Source organism: Oreochromis niloticus, linkage group LG2 (assembly GCF_001858045.2).
Source record: "Oreochromis niloticus isolate F11D_XX linkage group LG2, O_niloticus_UMD_NMBU, whole genome shotgun sequence".
NCBI lineage: Eukaryota > Metazoa > Chordata > Actinopteri > Cichliformes > Cichlidae > Oreochromis > Oreochromis niloticus.
The window spans coordinates 7,668,174-7,687,146 of record NC_031966.2 but is presented as its reverse complement, the minus strand read 5'-3'; the positions used below and the strand labels follow the sequence as shown (position 1 = coordinate 7,687,146).

Genomic DNA, 18,973 nt, shown 5'->3' with positions numbered 1-18,973 from the left:
AACTAAACAACGAATAAAACACATAAAAACATAAAAACTTATAACAGTCTTACATCCACATATATTTGTTCCAATGAGCACAATAAGAGAAAATCAAATGGATAGTATAAATGTGTCTTACTACTGACTGGGTATAACTACATATGAATCAAACCACAACTTTTGGTGATGGACGCAAACCCAAAAAGCCCACAAACAAGACTTCAAGCTACAGAGAGCCTCTGTTTAGGACCACCAGAACTAAATGGCAAGATCTTCACCCTTCACATGGAATCAGCTGCAGATGTTACTCTGTCTTAATGTGCATTGCTCAGTACTAATAATTTGTAATAGTCTGACGTCACTTTTAAAGAGCTGCTGGGTGACTGAAATGGGAAGTTGTGTTGAAGAGCAAGCTTCCAACTTACCTGTTGGTATACATTCTGACCCTCACCCCCTGTCATGAGCTTTGGGATGGAAACTGATTTAATAAGACTGAATATAAGCCTCCTCTGTATGGTGCCTGGGTACATCCTTAGAGACAGGCTGAGGAACTCAAACACCGGGTTCAGGCATCTGATCAGAATTATGCATCGTATATGGCCTTAAAAGACCTTGAAATACCCTAGACAGAGCTGGGATGTGTTGCTGGGGAGAGGAACATCTGGACTACCTGACTGCTGCTACTGACCTGGCATGTATTGGCTGGATAGATGGATGGCTGGGTGGTTGTAGTAAAACTGTGAGAGATAAGAGTACTGGCACAGTAATGCTGTTATTCATTTATTTATTTATTAATATTCTTAGACTTTTTCTCTAAACCAAAACCTGTTATCTTTTTTTGAAAACTGAGCATACATGTAGCATACATAGAGCATACTCTATGATTTCCATATGAAATCAAACAATGAAGCTAACAGCAACAAGTGTAAGATAAAGCACTGACGCTTCAGTCTTAATTATATGCAGGCATCATATTAGTGTAAACGTATTCTCTGAAAAGTCCTGACATTGTCCCTCTCTGCAGTCCGTTAGTCCTGTTAATTCAGATGGACTGGTAGGACTCATCAATCAGGAGCACGTTGAGCGGCAGGTCAGGAAATGCTCAGCTACGTTCCTGGTTTCATCGTTAATGGGAAACAATATCGGTTTAAGAGAGCGGGTCCACTCTGTGATTTGCCTCTAAGCTGCTCATTAATTACTGAGAGCATTAATCTGCGGGGCTTAATAGGCGATCAAGGGGCTGTAACGTGAAGCAGCAGCATGTGACCGGCACACACCTTAAGCCTCTGTTAATCTATGAGCCGAGAGCCCGCCTCCACCCGTTTAATTCAGAGAAGTTTTCAGTTAAAAGACTAATTGACTGGGTGATGGCACAAGCTTAGAGAGACCCGTGGCTGGCAACCAAGTAAATTCACTTTAATACTTTCCATCAGTTGGCCTGTTTAAGTTGGGCCCCTGCCCACAACTCAGAGTGTTGTGAGTTGAACTTTTAAATTGAACTTTTGATTCCACCTGATTCTTTTGAACTTTAGCACCAGGTGCTAAAAAATGGTACGTGACATAAACCATGCATTCCTGAATTACATTTGACCAATCTCCCCTTCAAGGCAATCCTCTCCTGAAACTCTGGAGCTTTTGGCACAGCTGCTAGAAGCCCTTTTCTGTCTGTTTGCACTTTTGTGATTTAACCTCTGAACTTTGATCTCTGGATAAGTGTGAGTTCTAAGTGTTGTATCACGTCAGAATTTTTTTCTTTTTTTTCAAAATATTCACAAGGTTATGTGCTGTGAAAACATCGTATTACAACTGTGGCACCAATACAATCTTCCCTCACCACAAGCCCTAATCTGGCACTTTGTCCTTCTCAACACAGTAAAAATCATAAATTAAAAAAATATATATTTTTAAAACTGATTGCACCGTTTCGTGCATCTTTAGAGTTCCACCAAGTGGTCCTACCAAGTTAAACTTGTGTCAAGCTTCAACCAATGGGAGAGAAGTAAATTGTTTCATACTGGGGCAGGGCTTAAGGATTCAGGAACTATAATAACTGTATTTGAGTTACATTCAGGCAGGTCTTGCCTTTCAGTTTATCTTAAGTCCTTCACAGAGTTTCTGGATATCTGTTTTACTGCAGAGGGTTTTCAAAAAATAGCACATAAAGTTTATTATTGTTGTCTTTGCCTGAAAGTATTTGTGAGGTTAATTCGGTACTGATGGCTAACCCTGTAAAGCACTGTTTCCATGGTGATCAGTTCCCACTGAGGGTCAGGACATCAGAAAAACAAAGTTAGATACATCAGGGACATGCAGTGTGTTTACCTTGTGCACTCTCCCCCATTAACACTCTGACATCACCTTGCCACACACAAAACTTTAGTCAGCCTCTGTTCATTAGTTCCCATGATGCAACACTAACCTAGCAACCAGACCTGTGGCTAACTCCCCTGCTGCTTCCACGCTCTCATTGGATAGGTTCCCGGGGGTCATGGCCCAGCGCTGCCCTCCCTGCCGACCAGCCATCTGTCCTGGAGACGCCGCCTTGAAACAAGCAGAACCCACCAGGAGCAGCTGCCGGCACTAACGGAGGTGGTTAACCAGAGCCAGGACACGGCGGGAGGCAGCTTTAGCGGAGCCGCTTTTAGCTCGCTTGGAGCTGAAGCAGGCAGTCGCATCCTGTTCAGAGCGGACGGTCGAGCAGTGACTTTGATCTCTGAGATAATCTCATAGGTGTCAGCTTCTGAGATGCCGAGTTCAGTGCAAATATGACAGTAATATCACTGCTACTCTGTGGAAATTATATGATGAAGATAAAAATATGCAGCTATGAATGTTCACAAAAACAAAAGAGCTGAAAACGCTGCAGCAGAGCCGCATAGTTAAATAAATCCACAGGGAATGCAACTGTACTAAGGTTAGGCCTCAAGTTCAGTGTACAAATGATGGCTCAGACAAAAGTAAGAAGAAATCTATTCAATTCAGTTTTATTTATATAGCACCAAATTAGAACAACAGTCAATTCAAGCTGCTTTGTAAGGTAAAGAATCTACAACAGAAGTAAGAAAACCACAACAGTCTGAACCTCAAACATACATGTGAGCTATTCAGCCTCAGTAACGTGTCTAAACTAAACCATCAAAATGATCATTTTAGGCATTTATTTCTTCTTGAATATTATGGATATTATTATCCCAAATATTGTTTAATATTATGGCAACATTTAGTAGTACCTGTCAGAACAACCTGGACTTCATATGACCTAATCTACAAAAACAGAACTAATAACGGACATTGAAATATAATAAAACTCAACAATTTGTAATTAGAAACATTTCTTGAAGACAGAAAACTATAATGATTCATTATCGAACGCCTGAAAACTGAATTCATTTCTCCGTTTTTTGTTTTTTTTTTCCCCTGCAGGAAGGGCTTTCATATTTCAGGTGCTTTTATATTTCACGCCAATAAAGAAAACTCGGGCTGACAGAAAGGACAGTTTGACAGTTTATTCAAGCTGCAGTTTAAGAGTGAAGAAGCTCAAACTCTGAAGAGAATACAGAGCAGTTCACTGTGCTGAATATTCATGATTATAGCAGTACACGTGGCTTCTAAAGCTACTATTTGTTAAAGGTTACATGTCAGCAAATAAACCAATAACTGAGGTAGAGACACTTAAGAAAAATGTGAACAGTTCACCTTCAGAAGACAGAAGCCTATTGTTCATTCAAGGCTCCGTATTCACTGTTATCTGGGAGATAAGCACAGAGTTATTGTGTGCCCATAAATGTACAAACCTGCCAGAAAAATGTTAAAGAAAACAAAGTAGTGCTTGTTCTGTTGCAATATCAACACTGATTATGCACAGATATCAAACACACACACAAGACATGCATGTATGTGTTTGTGTACCGTTTTGACTTTGATTAAATAAGTCATCAAGTAACTTCTTCTTCTTTAGAAGTATTTGAAACTTGCTGAAATCCTCTAATCTTCTCTATGTCTTACATGAACTTTCAGTCATACTGGTAATGCCCACAATATCCCAGAAACTACTCCCAGTAACATCTAGTTAGCACCTGTTAATATACTCTGAATTACCCTGTAGTTGTTACTGTTAACCCCAGAACCTTTAAGTACCTGTACTGCATATAACAAAAGTTGTATTGTATGTATTTAACAGGTCATCTACGTCCATAGATGACCCTAAACATTATAACTGCGTTATTAATGTGGTTATGAATTGCAGGTGCTAAGACTAAGTGTTGAATATAATGTTTGTTTCCTCCATTTGCATGTTAATCATGGTACAGTGCTGATTTAAAGTCTTCCTAGGGAAGCACGTTGGCGTGACAGCCATGATATTGTTAACAATATTCTCTCCTTCTTCCTAAAAGATACTGTAAATCCACTGGGTCTATTTAAGTCACTCTTAACAACCATCCTCAGTGACACCTGGAACCTTTTGAAGGATCTCAAGTTCCTTCTGAGTAACCTTTAAAAGTCTGCCTCATTTACTGTGCATACCTAAAAAATGGATCTGTACTTCCTAAAAGCTTATGTGCCGTCTGAAACTCCAAGAAGGCTGAAATTACACCCGTGTAACCATACCACAACACAAACTAACTCTTTCATAGAAAACCGCCTACATCACCCTAAATTTGGCAGAAAATGCTTTACATTAACTGTAATTCACAATAAGTCAGACCTCTCTAGTGCCTTTAACAACTTTAAGAGACAGATTTCAGTTGCCTCTGGCTGACTTTCAGAACCTGCTCTTCCAGCAATAGTATTCATATATGAAATATGTGGAAGGTCACCGAAACTTCAGTACAAAACCGATATTCTTTGTGACCTCTGGTATGTAGTTGTTGTTGAGCTTTGCTTCTCCTATGAAAACAGCTGAAATCAGGACTATGGAACCTCTATGCAACTCTGTGCACATCTGTAACGTTGACCCTTAAAAACACTTCAGCAATAACTTTTATTATTGATAAATGTACCTGTGATACTTTGGGACTTTTTATTACATTTTGAGTTAACACTGAGACATTTGAGTGATTCACTGAAGCTCCTCTGAAGGATTTTAATAAACACATGAGCCCTGCAACCTTTAAGCAACTCCTACTGACAGCGTAACTTATATCAGGAACATTTTTCCCCCACAAACATCTAACTGCTATTTTAAGTCTCTAAAACATTCTTCATACTTTAGCATTAAGGCCAGATTTATAATTCTCTCAGTGACCTAAACCTTTACGCCCCCCCTCCCAAAAGAAATCACAAAAACCCCTAAAATCTTTAAAATGATGCCTAAAAATCCTGCTGTGTTTTCAGTGATGACCAAAACCTTTTTAGTTACTTCTCAAACATTTTAAACCACAACTGGAACCTTTATAAGTAACCCTAAAACTTCCCAACGACCCCTGAAATCTATACAAAGAGGTCTGGCGGTTCCAAATTTGGCACAAAGTACTGGTTCAGTCGACATGGTGGGAGCACATACGCACAAAGAGGCAGTATCTATATCTCACTACAACACCGGCAAAATAATCCAATCATGGACACAGTGTGCGTGTGCTGCAGCTCTCAGCATCCTTGCTGTTGTACATCAGTCGAATGCTGGCCGAGCTCCGATTTACAGCTACTGCCAAACGCAAACACACACTCACAAACACACACACACATAAACACACACCTTCTTGTGTAGTGTACAGCGGCCACCCCAGATAAGCTCAAATAAACAACAGACCTGGAAAAATAAATCCGCCCCCCCCTCTCCCTCCCTTACTCCCTCCCTGGGGACAAGAGAGGGCATCCAACGAATGCTGCCTGTTACTATAAAGCTTCTTGACATCGCATCACAAACACACACACACACACAAAACACACTCTGCGATACAAACAAGAAACAGAATGGGAGGTATAGTTCCACAGGGAGGGATCACCTCTTCTATCGCTCCACACACTCCTTTTATCTACCGGCTAATGAGGAGCAGATATATACACACACAAACACGCACACATTTAGAAACCTACAAACACACACACGCACACTCAAGAAGCTACATGAATACACACACCTCCTCAGGACCATGGTTTCATCAGTGAGTGTCCCACTTCTAAACTATGGACTGCTGTTACATCATTATGTACTCCTCTGGATCTGCCTGTGTGTGTGCTGTGCATGTGTGTGTGTGCACGTGTGCTGTGCATATGTGCTCTGTGCATGTGCGCGTGTTCATCGCAGAAAGGCTTTGAACGTGCAGTCTCTGTCCTCAGTATGGAGTGCTGTAACACTACATGCGTTAATGAGTGTGCGCATGTAGAGAAAGTAAAGTTGTGTGTTTGTGGATACAACAGCATCTCTATGATTAGCCAGTAAGTGGGTTTTTTGTAAAGTAAGCAGTTGCTAAAAAAAGTAAATGAGCTGCCGTTGTGTACGCCAATACTACAAATACACAATGATCTGTGTAAAAACTTTTTTTCCCCTCTTGAAGGATTGTCGTAGCCTCCTCACTAATCCACCGAACCATCTTAATGAATTCTTAATGTCTTAAACCCTAAACAACCCTCCTCTTATTAATCCCACCACAGCACCATAAAACCTCAGAACACGAGTTCTGGAACATCCTCCATGATTCAGTGACTTATGTCCTAAAACCTCTATTTAACAGTATGGATGTGCTCTATATGGACACAGCTTCCATGACTGGAAAGTGCAGCCAGTGCAATCTTGCATCCTGCATTCTTTTTCATGGCCAGCAGGGGACCAATGCTGTCATTAAAAACAATACATCGGGTTATATACAAAACTATGACAAAAAGGCCGTACTGCTGATAGTTTCTGATTAGTTTATGTCCTCAATAGCCATTTTAAAGTCTAATTGAATGCAGCACAATGTATGATGGATATTTTCCATTTTATTATTATGTAAATAATCAGAATAGCATTCATCTCTTTAAAAATATTCCTGCACAGCTCGGGAATTAATAATTTTACATTGGTTGAAAAGTTACATACAACATTTCATTGGACTATATTTAACAATGGTACCCTTTTTTGGTATTTTACGGGCTTTTGTGATATGCAGAAGGGACTGACATCACTTTCTCTCTTGTTATGGGTGAAATGTAAACCTCTCAGAGGTTTGCATGGATCATGGTAAAAGGTACTGGGATTATAGTGCTTCTGTCAAGGGAATTTCCAGAGTTTCCAACATTACGTGAACAGAGAGTAGAGAGCACTGTTTAACAGGAACAGGACACAGCTCATGGCACCTCAGTGACCCTTAGAAACTCCTGAGTGATCCAAGAAGTCCAATGACTGAACCTTGAAGCCTCTTTAATGGGTCTTGGACATCCTAAATGACTCCTAAAGCGTCTCTAGTGAGCACTTGAATCGAAAACCTTAACCTGACTCCATGATCCCTCCAGCCCCTCAACCTCTGAGCCTTAATCAAAACATCCTGCCACCTCCTCAAGAAACCCACCCAAACCTCCAAGAAACCTGTAGAGCGGTCTCTTAAACTTCATGTACTCGTTTTTTAATTGTGGCTATTTTCTTTACATTATCATTTTTTACTTTTACTTTAATTCTACAGTCGATTTCAAAATAGTGATCCTAGTTCCCCGTTTTTATATTCACAAAGAGCTTAAACTGAAGAGTTTATTTTTGTTGGAGAAGTGCTCTGAGCTGCAAATCTCTGGACCTTTGGACATAAAGACTTCACAAGTTTGAGAAGAAACTAAAAATAATGTGCATTTCCAGAGACTACTGTTCTGTCCTGGGAGTTTCTGACAGACTTGTGCAGAACTGTTGGCCCCCTCATCATTACCCACTGGAGAGATGATGGAGGAAGAGGAATGAGGAGGAGGAGGTGGTGGTGGGTAGAAAAGAAGGGAATGAAGATCCCTGAGAGCAGAGGCCTCTTGTAGGAGGGCAGGAGGAGGGAGGGAGAGACAAATGGAGGCGATAAGCTTCACTGAGGCGAACACATGAACTCTTCTACTCACCTCCATTTCTTTAAATCTAAACTATTTTATCAGTTTTACATTAAGGATACTTTTCTTAAATCTTCTTTTTGCCAAATCACACTTAGTCACTCTGTGATTGCTTTAAAAGCTGTTTTAGAATGAAAATCCATTAAATCCATTTGGTACACAGAAGAATATGCAAAACTAAAACTGACAGGTAATATCAGGGTTTTTGTTCAGTGTTAAAGATTTGTTAAGACTTTCAAAGGTGTAAACGATGTGTGCAAAAACATGCTTCATAAATAAATAATAAAGTACAGACGAGTAAGCAGTGCTACAACAATGCTGACAGCAAATACTGTATGTTGTGTAACGCTGTGAGGACTCGGTCTTCTGCATTTGGTGTTTTGCTAATTAGTTTTCCAATTTATTCTGTCTGTTTTATCATTTACGGTAAAGCACTTAATGTCAGCGCCAAACTAAATCGTCACTGGTTTTTCTCACATTTAAAAACGCTTATTTACTTACAGTATCACTGCTGCAGGAGCACACAGTTTAGGTTTATCAAAGTTTGATTTGGTGTAAGATGCACAAATCGTCCACAGAGGTTTACAAGACTGTGTTGTCCTTTTTACCCTTTTATCAGAGTGACTTTAAAGTGTCATCTGATCTAAGATGCACTCTGCAACCAGTTCAACAGTTGCAAACAGCCAAACGTCAAGATCTGACTTTTATTATCTGGTTTTAAGTCATTTCTGTGTGTGTTCACACACAAAAAAAGGAAGAGGAAACAGCAACAGTTTGCAAACACTCCTGCAGATTACTCACCAATCTGTTCAGGTTTGCATATATTACTGGAATTGAAATAATAAATGAAGCTTGAGCAGAAGTCTGACTTTGGCATGTTTAACTCGGCTAAACACGCCGGTGCACACCGCGTGTTGGTGCTTTGTGCCCACACCCCATGAAGAGATTCCCATATTTTTATAGAAATGATCTCTCCCCGTGAGCTCAGACTGATCTAACTCATAACACGTGTGTTAACAGAAGTGAAGCGGAGCAGCTGAAGTCACCCTGCAAACTGAACATTTTCTGTGTTTTCACTGTTTTATCTGGAAATCAAACTGGTGGCTGATTAAGAGCCAAGATAGAAAACCTCGCTAACATTCGCTCTCTCTCGTGTGTGAGTGTGTGTTGTGCAGCGATTACTACAGCTCTCAGACTGATGCAATCAGCAGCTAAAGAGGTTGTGTGTGTGTGTGTGTGTGTGTCTGTGTAAGTACCCAAATACAGAATGTTTGCATGTGGTTTCATCTAGAGAGATGAATGCACCACACACACACTTCATAAATCACCTTTTTATCCGGCAATATCAGTGTCAGGCAGCAGATTCCTCTCTCTCCGTCTCGCTCTCACTTTGTACTTTTCTCCTCAGCTTTTTTTTATGCCTTTCTTTCCTCTATCTCCACCTTTTTATCTCTTACCTCCGCTCTCTCTCTCGCTCTCCACTTCTCACCACAAACACATACATGCAATCAAATCCCACAAACTGCACCCCCTTCCCTTCCCCTCTGCTTTTCACTCAGTTTGCTTTTTCTCCTCTTTCCATCCGTCCATCACACATAGGAAGTGGGTGCATTAGCAGAGCAAAGACGGCCTGATGGAATTAACATCCATTATCTGACCATTTACAGGACGGAGAGCAGGATTAAAGAGGAAGAGGAGGACTGAAATGATTGAGATCTCACCACATCGGGCAGCGTTTCTGCTCTCAGCTCTGCAGAACAAACCACAGTCTGTTTGAAAGCATGTTTGTGTTGTCTGTGGGGCTGTTTGGTCACAGCAGGAAAGAGGCAGGGCAAGTGTGATAGGACGAGGTACTTGCTTACTTATCGCTTGTGGTGATAACGAGTTGAAAATTATTTTTATCATGGTCCTGCAACGCTATTAAAAGACTTCAGGCAGTATTCTGTCAAGTCTGCCTCTTGGTGCTTTTGGTCTTTTTTGACTTTTCTTCAGCTGCCATTTACATGCTCATCGAGAAAAATCAATGATGATTAAAGACATTTAAAGATGATTCAACTACATTAAAAAAGAGCTCTGTATGTGTTTTAAATCAGATAAGCAGAGAAACCAAGAAAGACATGTTTTTTTCTTTTTCCAATTTGATGATAAATGGAAAAAAATGCAGATAAAAACAGTGAAACGTACTGAGCGTGTACGAGGTTGAGCTTAAACAAACCACTATACTTACATTTCTATGCATAAAACATTTTAACCTTCTTCCAAACAGCAACATCAGTCAGAAACATGTCAAAGACAGCGTCTTTAATATTTTAAGTTCTATTCAATTTTATTTATATAGCGCCAAGTAACTGTTGCCTCAAGACGATTTATACTGCAAGGTAAAGACCCTAAAATAATACAGAGAAAACCCAAACAACACCCTATGAGCAAGCATTTGGCAACAGTGGGAAGGAAAAACTCCCTTTTAACAGGAAGAAACCTCCAGCAGAACCAGGCTCGGGGAGGGGCGGGGCCATCTGCTGTGACCCAGAGATTAATAATAACTAATAATTAAAAGCTAATAGGTGTATAAAAAGGGGAGTGAAGAAGAAACACTCGGTGCATCATGGTAAGCAGCCTAAACCTATTGCAGCATAGCTAAGGGAGGATTCAGGGTCACCTGGTCCAGCCCTAACTATATGCTTTAGCAAAAAGGAAAGTTTGAAGCCTAATCTTAAAAGTAGAGATAGTGTCTGTCTCCTGAATCCAAACTGGGAGCTGGTTCCACAGAAGAGGGGCCTGAAATCTGAAGGCTCTGCCTTCCAAGTTGAGTGAACTGTTACTGACCCATGTTTACTGTGGCCCGTTGTGCATGACATACTTGAACATGATGTGTCACCAGTGACCTCTGGGATGTTAGAGGTTAACGTTCTGGTGCAGAATGACCACAGCTCGCAGGGAACAGATGGTCTACTGTGAGCCCAGTTCTGGATGAACGGTGTCATATGTCATGAGTATCCAGTTTATATGCGGATTAAGTCCAGATTATATTACTATATGTGGATAATCCATCTACAAAGACAAGAGGAAAAGGAACCAAGATGCATTAAGGACAAGCTGCAATCCCTCAGAGCCATGTGTGATGTAAGAGCCACTCTTTACTATGTGCTGTGGAGCGATGCTTCTATGCAGAATCCATGCTTGAATTCAACTTATTCCATATAGACAGAGGATATGTTTGATGTTTCTGTAATCTGCTATAAGAGCAATGTATTTGTATAAGCACAAGAGATATTTAACTAACAAGGGTAAAAGAACTGTAATCAAACGATACAAAACACTGAAAAGAAAACGTGTTTGAGAGCAGACAGCCGCTTCCTCCAGCTTTCCATCAATCTGTCTGAAGCACTTGAGATGTGACCGATCAGCAATCAGCCACACAGCTGACTGATCGATAGAGTCTGCAGGAAAACGCCAGGACACATCTAAACAGCCTGCTAAGGACAGAGAACAAAGTGTACGGCCCGGCGCTAATGCTCAGTCACTTCCTCAAAAACCTAATCTGGAAAACACGTGCTGCCAGTTGGTCTAATTATTGCTTGATTATCTATTTAATGTTGAACTTTAATTACGTCCAGCTGCATATGATATACAGAGTCTGCGTTTTGAATCTGTGGTGCGTTAATTCCCGCAGACAAAAATCGCTGGAATTTTGAACGGAGATTTGCTGGACAAAGCCGAGCGAGGGGATGATCTACTCACAGATGGAAAGATAAGAAAAAAAGAAGGATTTTGTTCAAATAAATGATCAGTATGGAGCTCGGCTTATCGTAGCAACGGAGGCTGAAGTTTTAGAATCGGGCTGAGAGAAAGAGAGGGAGAGTAAAGTGTATCTGTAGTGGTGTGTTAATCCTCTGTAATCTGTTGGCCTCTCTGCTAGAGCAGCGCACACACTCAGACACACTTCCTCGGGAAAATACCTGCAGCTAAAACATGTTTGACCATCAAAGTGGAAGATTGTACAACACCATCATCCCCTCGCACACTGCAACTCACACACAACATCGCCCTGACCTCATTCCTCTGTGTACGAGCAGATACAGAGCCACTTACACACTCTCCTGCTCTCTATCGCTATCTCTCTCTCCCTCACACACACACACACACACACACACACACACACACTGGGTGGCAGTAGCCTGTGGGCGTGCAAGCAGCTGTGAATAATTGTGTTTACAGATGGTATATGTACGACCTGTGGGTTGAGAGAGAAAAAGAGCCAGAGTTGGTCTTCTCGCCCTCACAAAAGCAGACGGGGATGGCATTTAAACTGAACCTCACTCTCCCCCCCTCCTCTCTCTCTCCCCGCTTTTTATTCCTTGCCAGTTTCAAACATTTCACCTGAGTTAGCTTAATTGGCACAAGTGTTAACGAGGCGTTAAGAGCCCGAGCAGAACAATGAACGGTGACATAAGTTTAAAAAAAAAAAAGATGGTGGTGTGTTTAAATGTGTGACTAATGAATAATTTGGGTCTATAAAATGAAGTACTTTATTTATACCTGAGGGAAACTGGGCTTTAAACACTAAAAACCAACAGTTACTGTGTATCATGATCTCAGTGAAATACAGGACTGAAGCACGGAGCAAAAATCAGATGGGAATTAGATTCTCAGCAGCAAAGATGTGTAATTATTTCTCAGGAAAACCTCAGAATGATGTTATTCTATTTAATCTTTTGGCATTTTTTACTTCATATGGATAAACAAGTTTTTCTCCTTGAATCTTTCTATTTTTTAATGCATGGATTGGTTTATGTTATTGGACCTAAATGAGATTTTTCCAATATACAGTAGAAACACAGGGCTGTGGATAGTAAATGTGCATAATTTTATGTAAATGACTGGTTTTATGGCCATACTAAAGCAGCTGCACCCAAAATACAGTATTGTACAAATCTAATGAGAATAATCACCCTCGGCCTGCAGGTGAAGTCAGAATCAGCTCATCCAAACATGAAGTCACTTTTTCCATCCTCCTTTAATTTTTCTGCTCACCATTTATCGCTTTGGCCAATGTCTGACCGGTAATTTGTCCCTCAGCATGTATCAAACACGGCGAAGTGTGGTGCTCTAATAGGTCCAGGAGGATTGATTAACAATTGTGTTGATTTTTATTGCCTACTATGGCTAGCTGCCATGTTATGAGCACTGCCACTGCTTGTTGCTGGATTATAACACAGTTAAAGCATAAAAGACTCATTCAGCATGTTCAGAAAGTCGTGGTTAATGGGTTCACAACTGGCATAATGACCGGCTACAGCTGAAGCTAACATCACTAGTACACGTAAAATATACATCATTTGAATTTATGATGGTTTACAAGTCAAATAATTAAATAAATTAGAACATTTTGAAAAAGAAAAACTCTCAGGTTTCCTTGAACATAAAGATATTAGTACCCACATACAAACTTGAAGTATTATGGGAAAAAAAATAAAGCAACACATGATTTATATATAAATCTGAGATGAGTCAATGTGCTAACATCATGGTAATACAAGCTAAAAGAGGCTGACATTGGGAACTATTTAGCATTTAGTGCTAACAGGGCACATCAAGTCTGTTTACAGTCATCAGTATCAAGGTAGCGCCTTAACTAACTGCTTCAAGAGTTGATGTTTGGATGGACCACTGTGATGCCACCCACTGGTTTAAGCATAAAGCTAATGAGCATGAGTTCCATATTGAACATGCACAGCCTGGATAATCCTCAATTCTGGGACATGGAATTATCTAAATTTATTAAATGGACTAATTGTTTTATTAAATATGATCCGAAATGAGGAAAAGTAAAGACAAGAAAGTATCTAATAAGGTCAGGGCCGAGGGCCCATACACCCCTCAAACTGGTCTATGGACTGGAAGTCTTTTGCAAGCACAGATACCATCCCCTGATGCCCACTGCACAGAAAGTGCCTTCATTTTTCAGACCTGAAAGTTACAACACTTTACACCAACTACTGTCAAGTGATGCACTTACCTGAATTTGCTGTGTAGGACTGTGACTGACGTGCAAGCTGCTGCTATTTCTATAATGCTTGGAAGTTGTAATACTGAATTTTACAACAGTTTAACACATGCACAGTGCTAAATCTGCAATTTTTAGCTAGCTAGCAGTAGAATAACAGCAGGTGGTGATGATGCATCCTCCCTCCCTGTCTCCCACACAACTGAGATGTGACCATGCTAGGTAAGTGCTTCACACTCGGCTGGCGCTTTGACGGTTCAGAGTTCTCCGTCACAAAAAGCACTCCGTGTAGTTGCAGTCAGTAATGCAAACACACTCGTGCACTAAAAATAACGAGTGTAAGTGTGGAAGTAGATCAGTTGAGACAACATATGAATACTGCTTCGTTTGTTTCCACCTGTCAGTATTATCAAGTTATTTTTCTAGCTCTGTTTAGAGTTTCTGTGTCAAAGGTACAAATCTTACAGTCAACACGGTGATGCTGTGGTAATAATGTGGATCACAATGTGCCAAGTTTACACTCAGCTGTTAGCATATTACAAGTTAACATAATCCACCCAGTGTTACTTTTTAATACCTGATGTTATTCGAATTTTGTGATTTTGTAATATGCTTACCATTATGTAGAATAGTATGATCCCCTTATTTATCAGTTTAAATATTTCATCGTGCTTTACAAGTTAAGATAAAAACACTACAGCACATGGTGTTCAGCTGGAGGAACGCTAACATCGTTAGCTTCAGTAAACAGTCTACAGCTAACAGGCTCAGACTGATACACTCACAACCTGTGAGGACTATAAAGATATTCAGAGCTGGTTTTCTGTAAAAGATAAACAAGGGACGACATATATATGTATATAAAAAGAAAAATCAACATGCTAACATGATGACAGGTTGACAAAATGCTAACTAGTGAAGTCAGAGAGCAGAGTATTGTGTTAGCTATTCCCTGTTAGCCTCCCTCTGCGGATCTATAAATGCAGCTGATAGAGGGTTGGACTCGGTATGATTTACATAATTGGGATGTTAATTCGTTAAGCCGTGGGACTTGATTATGTTGCATATTGATTGTGTTTTGCTGCTGTGAGGTCACACACCTCTTTAACGAAGGTATGCGCAGCGCAGGGAATTGTGGGAATTTGATTAAATATATTCGCCGTTAACATTCCTGCTGACATGCCGCGTTTTGACACACAGGGCAAGCGAGGTGTGTGTAATGAAAACAGTTATAATGTGTGTGAAACCCAGCGGTGCTGATATGCTTTTAGGCGTGCGCCTGTGTGTATATATATGTGTGCAAATGTGCCTCTGCTTCCCTCTGGGTTAATGGATGGATGGAGGAGGTGAAAAGAGGAGTAGAGGGAGGGGAAACTCCACCTGGTCTTACCGTTCTCCGGGTGCTCCATCTCGCCGATGCTGCCGTCAGGTGTGGTCCGCTCGTAGTGGTCCTCCGGCAGAGCCAGAGGCCCGATCCGCGGCCCCGACGATGACTTGGAGCTGGGGGTCTCCGACTCCTCCAAGCCGCTGTCGTAATAGCTGTGCTGGGATGCGTCCTGCAGATCCTGCGCCTGATTGGCCGTAGAGAAGGTCACTCGACGGTGGGGCAGCTGTGATTGGATGACAGAGGGAAAGCGACAGGGTTAGTTTTGTTTCTGAAACATTTAAGGTGAATCACTCCGAATTATTGTTTATCTGTTTGATCTGATGCAGCTTAAATGATTAGAGACATCAAATGGAAGCTGGACTGTAAAAATAACCTTAAAACAGTCATTTGCTCTATTCTCACTTCAGGTTCCACTTTGATTCTGCACCTCACACTCGTCAACTTTCATCTCATCACATTTTAGCTGCAAATGCTTTAGCGTTAAGCTAAACTGGCCTTTTAACAAAGAACAATTGATGAGATTAAACTGCTTCCACTTTATTGCACTCAGTAACGTCACATAAATTCAGACGCCGCAGTCAATAAAGGTTTTAACAGATATGAACTTTTTCATATGTCTTTTCTGTTCTGTGCTGCTATCAGCTGCTCCACCGTGCCGCGCCAAAGTTCTCAGTTTCTACTAAATGGTTTATTTTTTCTGACAACAATGCAGAAGAAAGTAATTCTCTTTTATTATTGAAATAACAAACTAGCAAGTAATTTCTAGAATGTGCAATAAAATCACCGAATGTAATTCCACCACACAACACTCGGTCCAGACTGTGAATGTTGCTAAAAGGCTACGTTCACATCATTTCTCCACAAAAGCCAAAGTCAGAAGCAATTTCAGACAAGTGCTTTTCCAGTGAATAACTTTGAGATTCTCACAGACCGACTGCCATTAACCCAAACATCTCTGCTTTCACGCTCGGTGAAAATGTGTCCAGTTCTTTTTTGGCCATCGCAGTTAAGGTGGCAGTGCAGTGAGTGCAACAAATAAACCGGCTCCTGGATTCATCTACAGAAAAGGCAGATGGAATAGAGAGATGTACAGGAGCAGGGCACAGACCCAAGTCAACCTCTGAAGAAATATAAAATACTGAAAGAATCAGGATGCTACAAAAATCTTATTAAAATATAGGCTGCAAGTATATAAGACTGATTATTTAAAATATGTGGGTTACGTTTCATTCTGCACATTATTAAACCTAAATAAAATAAATGGTTTCGTTTGCTTTGTTGTGCATTTTCTACTCGCGCGTCCTCAAGTTTCCTTCCACTGACTGGCGTCTGTAATGAGACATCAGTATTAATAAGAGCAGCAGGCTGAACACACACTTAACTGCTCCATTTACTGTGTGTTTTCTGGGGGTGGAAGGTAACTGTCTGACTTGTGCGTTTGATGGTTTTGTAATTAAAATACAATTAGCCTCCCTATAGCGCTGTGGGGACGCTTGCCACCGCTCACACACAAACACACGTTGTGCAAATACACCGAGTGCTGCCAAACAAACTGTCCTAATTCAAAAAGGCACACAATGCACGGTCAAACATTTCAATCACACGCACCTGACCAGCCCAGGCTGATAAAAAGCAACATCCCTGGCTTGGCACATACTCTGTCACCATGGCAACTGGCCCCTATCAGGACCCTGAACCAGTAAAACCAGCAGATCCATGCTCATCACGCAGAAACAGTTTTTTTAAAACCTTTATCTCTACTTTTTTAAGCAGCCTTTTTCCCCCTTGCAGATGCTGACAGGTTCACTGCCTTGCTTTAGCCTGACAAACTGTCCTCCCTTCCAGTTTCAAACCAGTAACCAAGTGGCGATCAGACTGCATCTTAATCTTGCCAATCGCACTTTTTATTTCCGTCTTAGTTGAGAGACTTTAGCTCACCGGCCACTTTCTCTGCTGTTTGAATTCTAAATAGTATGAGTGGCTCCACTAGAAGGATTTAAAAATGTGTGTAATTGTTCAGCAGGCAGGTAAAAGCGGCTGAATTAATGTCAGAATGATGGAAAATGTTCAAAACTCAACCCGCGGTGGAGCTGTCCTTTAAACTGTGTGGCCACAGTGTGCTGTCAAGGCATCAAAAGCCCCAGATCCCCGGTGCTTCAGGCGACAGGCTCCTCTCCAGGTAAACACATTCAAATACTCAGTAATAACCGGACTCGCTGCAGATCTGTACAGTCACACTGGCTGTCTTTTTTCCCAATATAATCCCTGAAATGCTGGAGCTCAGTGAGGCTGCTATTTGTAAAGCCAAATTCTACCTAAAAATATCACCATATCCATTTTTGGTTTCTCTGCATCTTCTGTCTTATTCACCCTGCCACAAGAAAGACTTCCTATGAGATTATTTGATTTTTGGGTTTTCATGATGGTGGCATGAACCCAGAGAATAAAAATAATCTTCTAACCTTATGTTGATGTCACTCTGACTTGAGTAATATAGACTTAAATAGGTCTTGAGGGGTTCTTTTATTCCCATCTGAAATACCAATCGTACCGACATCACTCACAAGACAAAACTTTTCTCAAACCCAGCGGTCCCCAACCCCCGGGCCACGGACCGTTACTGGTCCACGAGTCGTTTGGTTCCGGGCCGCGAGAGTTGAGGCTCGGATGTAAAATTGATGGTTTTCAGGGTTTTTATCGTTTTTAGCTTTATTTTTTTATCGTTTTTATCGTTAACTCGGTTTCCCTGGGTCTTCTCCCATGTGTTATGAATAAATCTTCTTTTTTTTGGTACTGGTTTTATTTTGTTGTATTTATCCGCAACACCTTAAAGGCCGTAAACTGGTCCATGCCACAAAAAAGGTTGGGGACCGCTGCTCTAACCTATCCCATAGCCCAGTTTGGGGGCTGAGCTACATTTCATTAGACTCCAAATACCCTAACGATTATAACTGGGATGTGTTAGCTATAGAGTAAACTCTTAAAACAACAATAACATCAGCAAAAGCACTGATTTAACTGATTTCAGCCGAGGATCATGTATATACAGTACTGTCTTGCGCCACCCATCACGTCTTTATGTTTTGCTTCCAAAGAGCCAAACTTTCATGGAAGTCTTCTAAAGTGGTCTTGAGCGGTAGTTCTCCAGGTTTTCTGTCAACCATTTTCAGTCCAATCCATTTTCAGAGGGATTACTTTCTTGTTTCTTAACGTAACACTTACTTAACACTGACCTGCGAATCACTCCAGGATAAAAAAAAAGGCAGCTAAGGGATGAACCAGTGCTGTGTCTAAGCAAAACCCTTTTGATGTAGAGGCCAAATCCAGGGTATTTACATGACTCAAAAGAACATGAACAATTTCTGCACAAACAGCAACACTTCAGATCAGTGTGAAGAATATTTCAGATGTGCAAGTTACAGATAAATACACATCACCAATGTTTCATTCCTCTCTTTTAGTCGGGACTTACTTTACATAGAAATGAGTTTTGTGAAAAACACCTGTTACATCCTGGGACTGGCTGCCTGAAGTGTTGGAGCGACATCACAGTTTTGGAAAATGTTTTTGTGGGCTCTGATATAAAGAATATGCGA

The 18,973-nt window shown here is 40.9% G+C and overlaps 1 protein-coding gene across 5 annotated transcripts in view; it reads right to left on the bottom strand.

Moving 5' to 3' along the window:
- The window catches only part of LOC100700286 (protocadherin-1), a 208,122-nt gene that overhangs the window by 82,760 nt on the left and 106,389 nt on the right, over positions 1-18,973 (bottom strand). For 3 of the 5 annotated variants that reach the window (XM_025909686.1, XM_025909690.1, XM_013272824.3), the window contains exon 4: positions 15,381-15,600. In XM_025909686.1, coding sequence (XP_025765471.1) covers positions 15,381-15,600 — 220 coding nt within the window. Of the gene's footprint in view, positions 1-15,370; positions 15,601-18,973 lie in introns of all 5 variants that reach the window. The other 2 variants (XM_025909695.1, XM_025909693.1) reach the window with 1 other exon arrangement.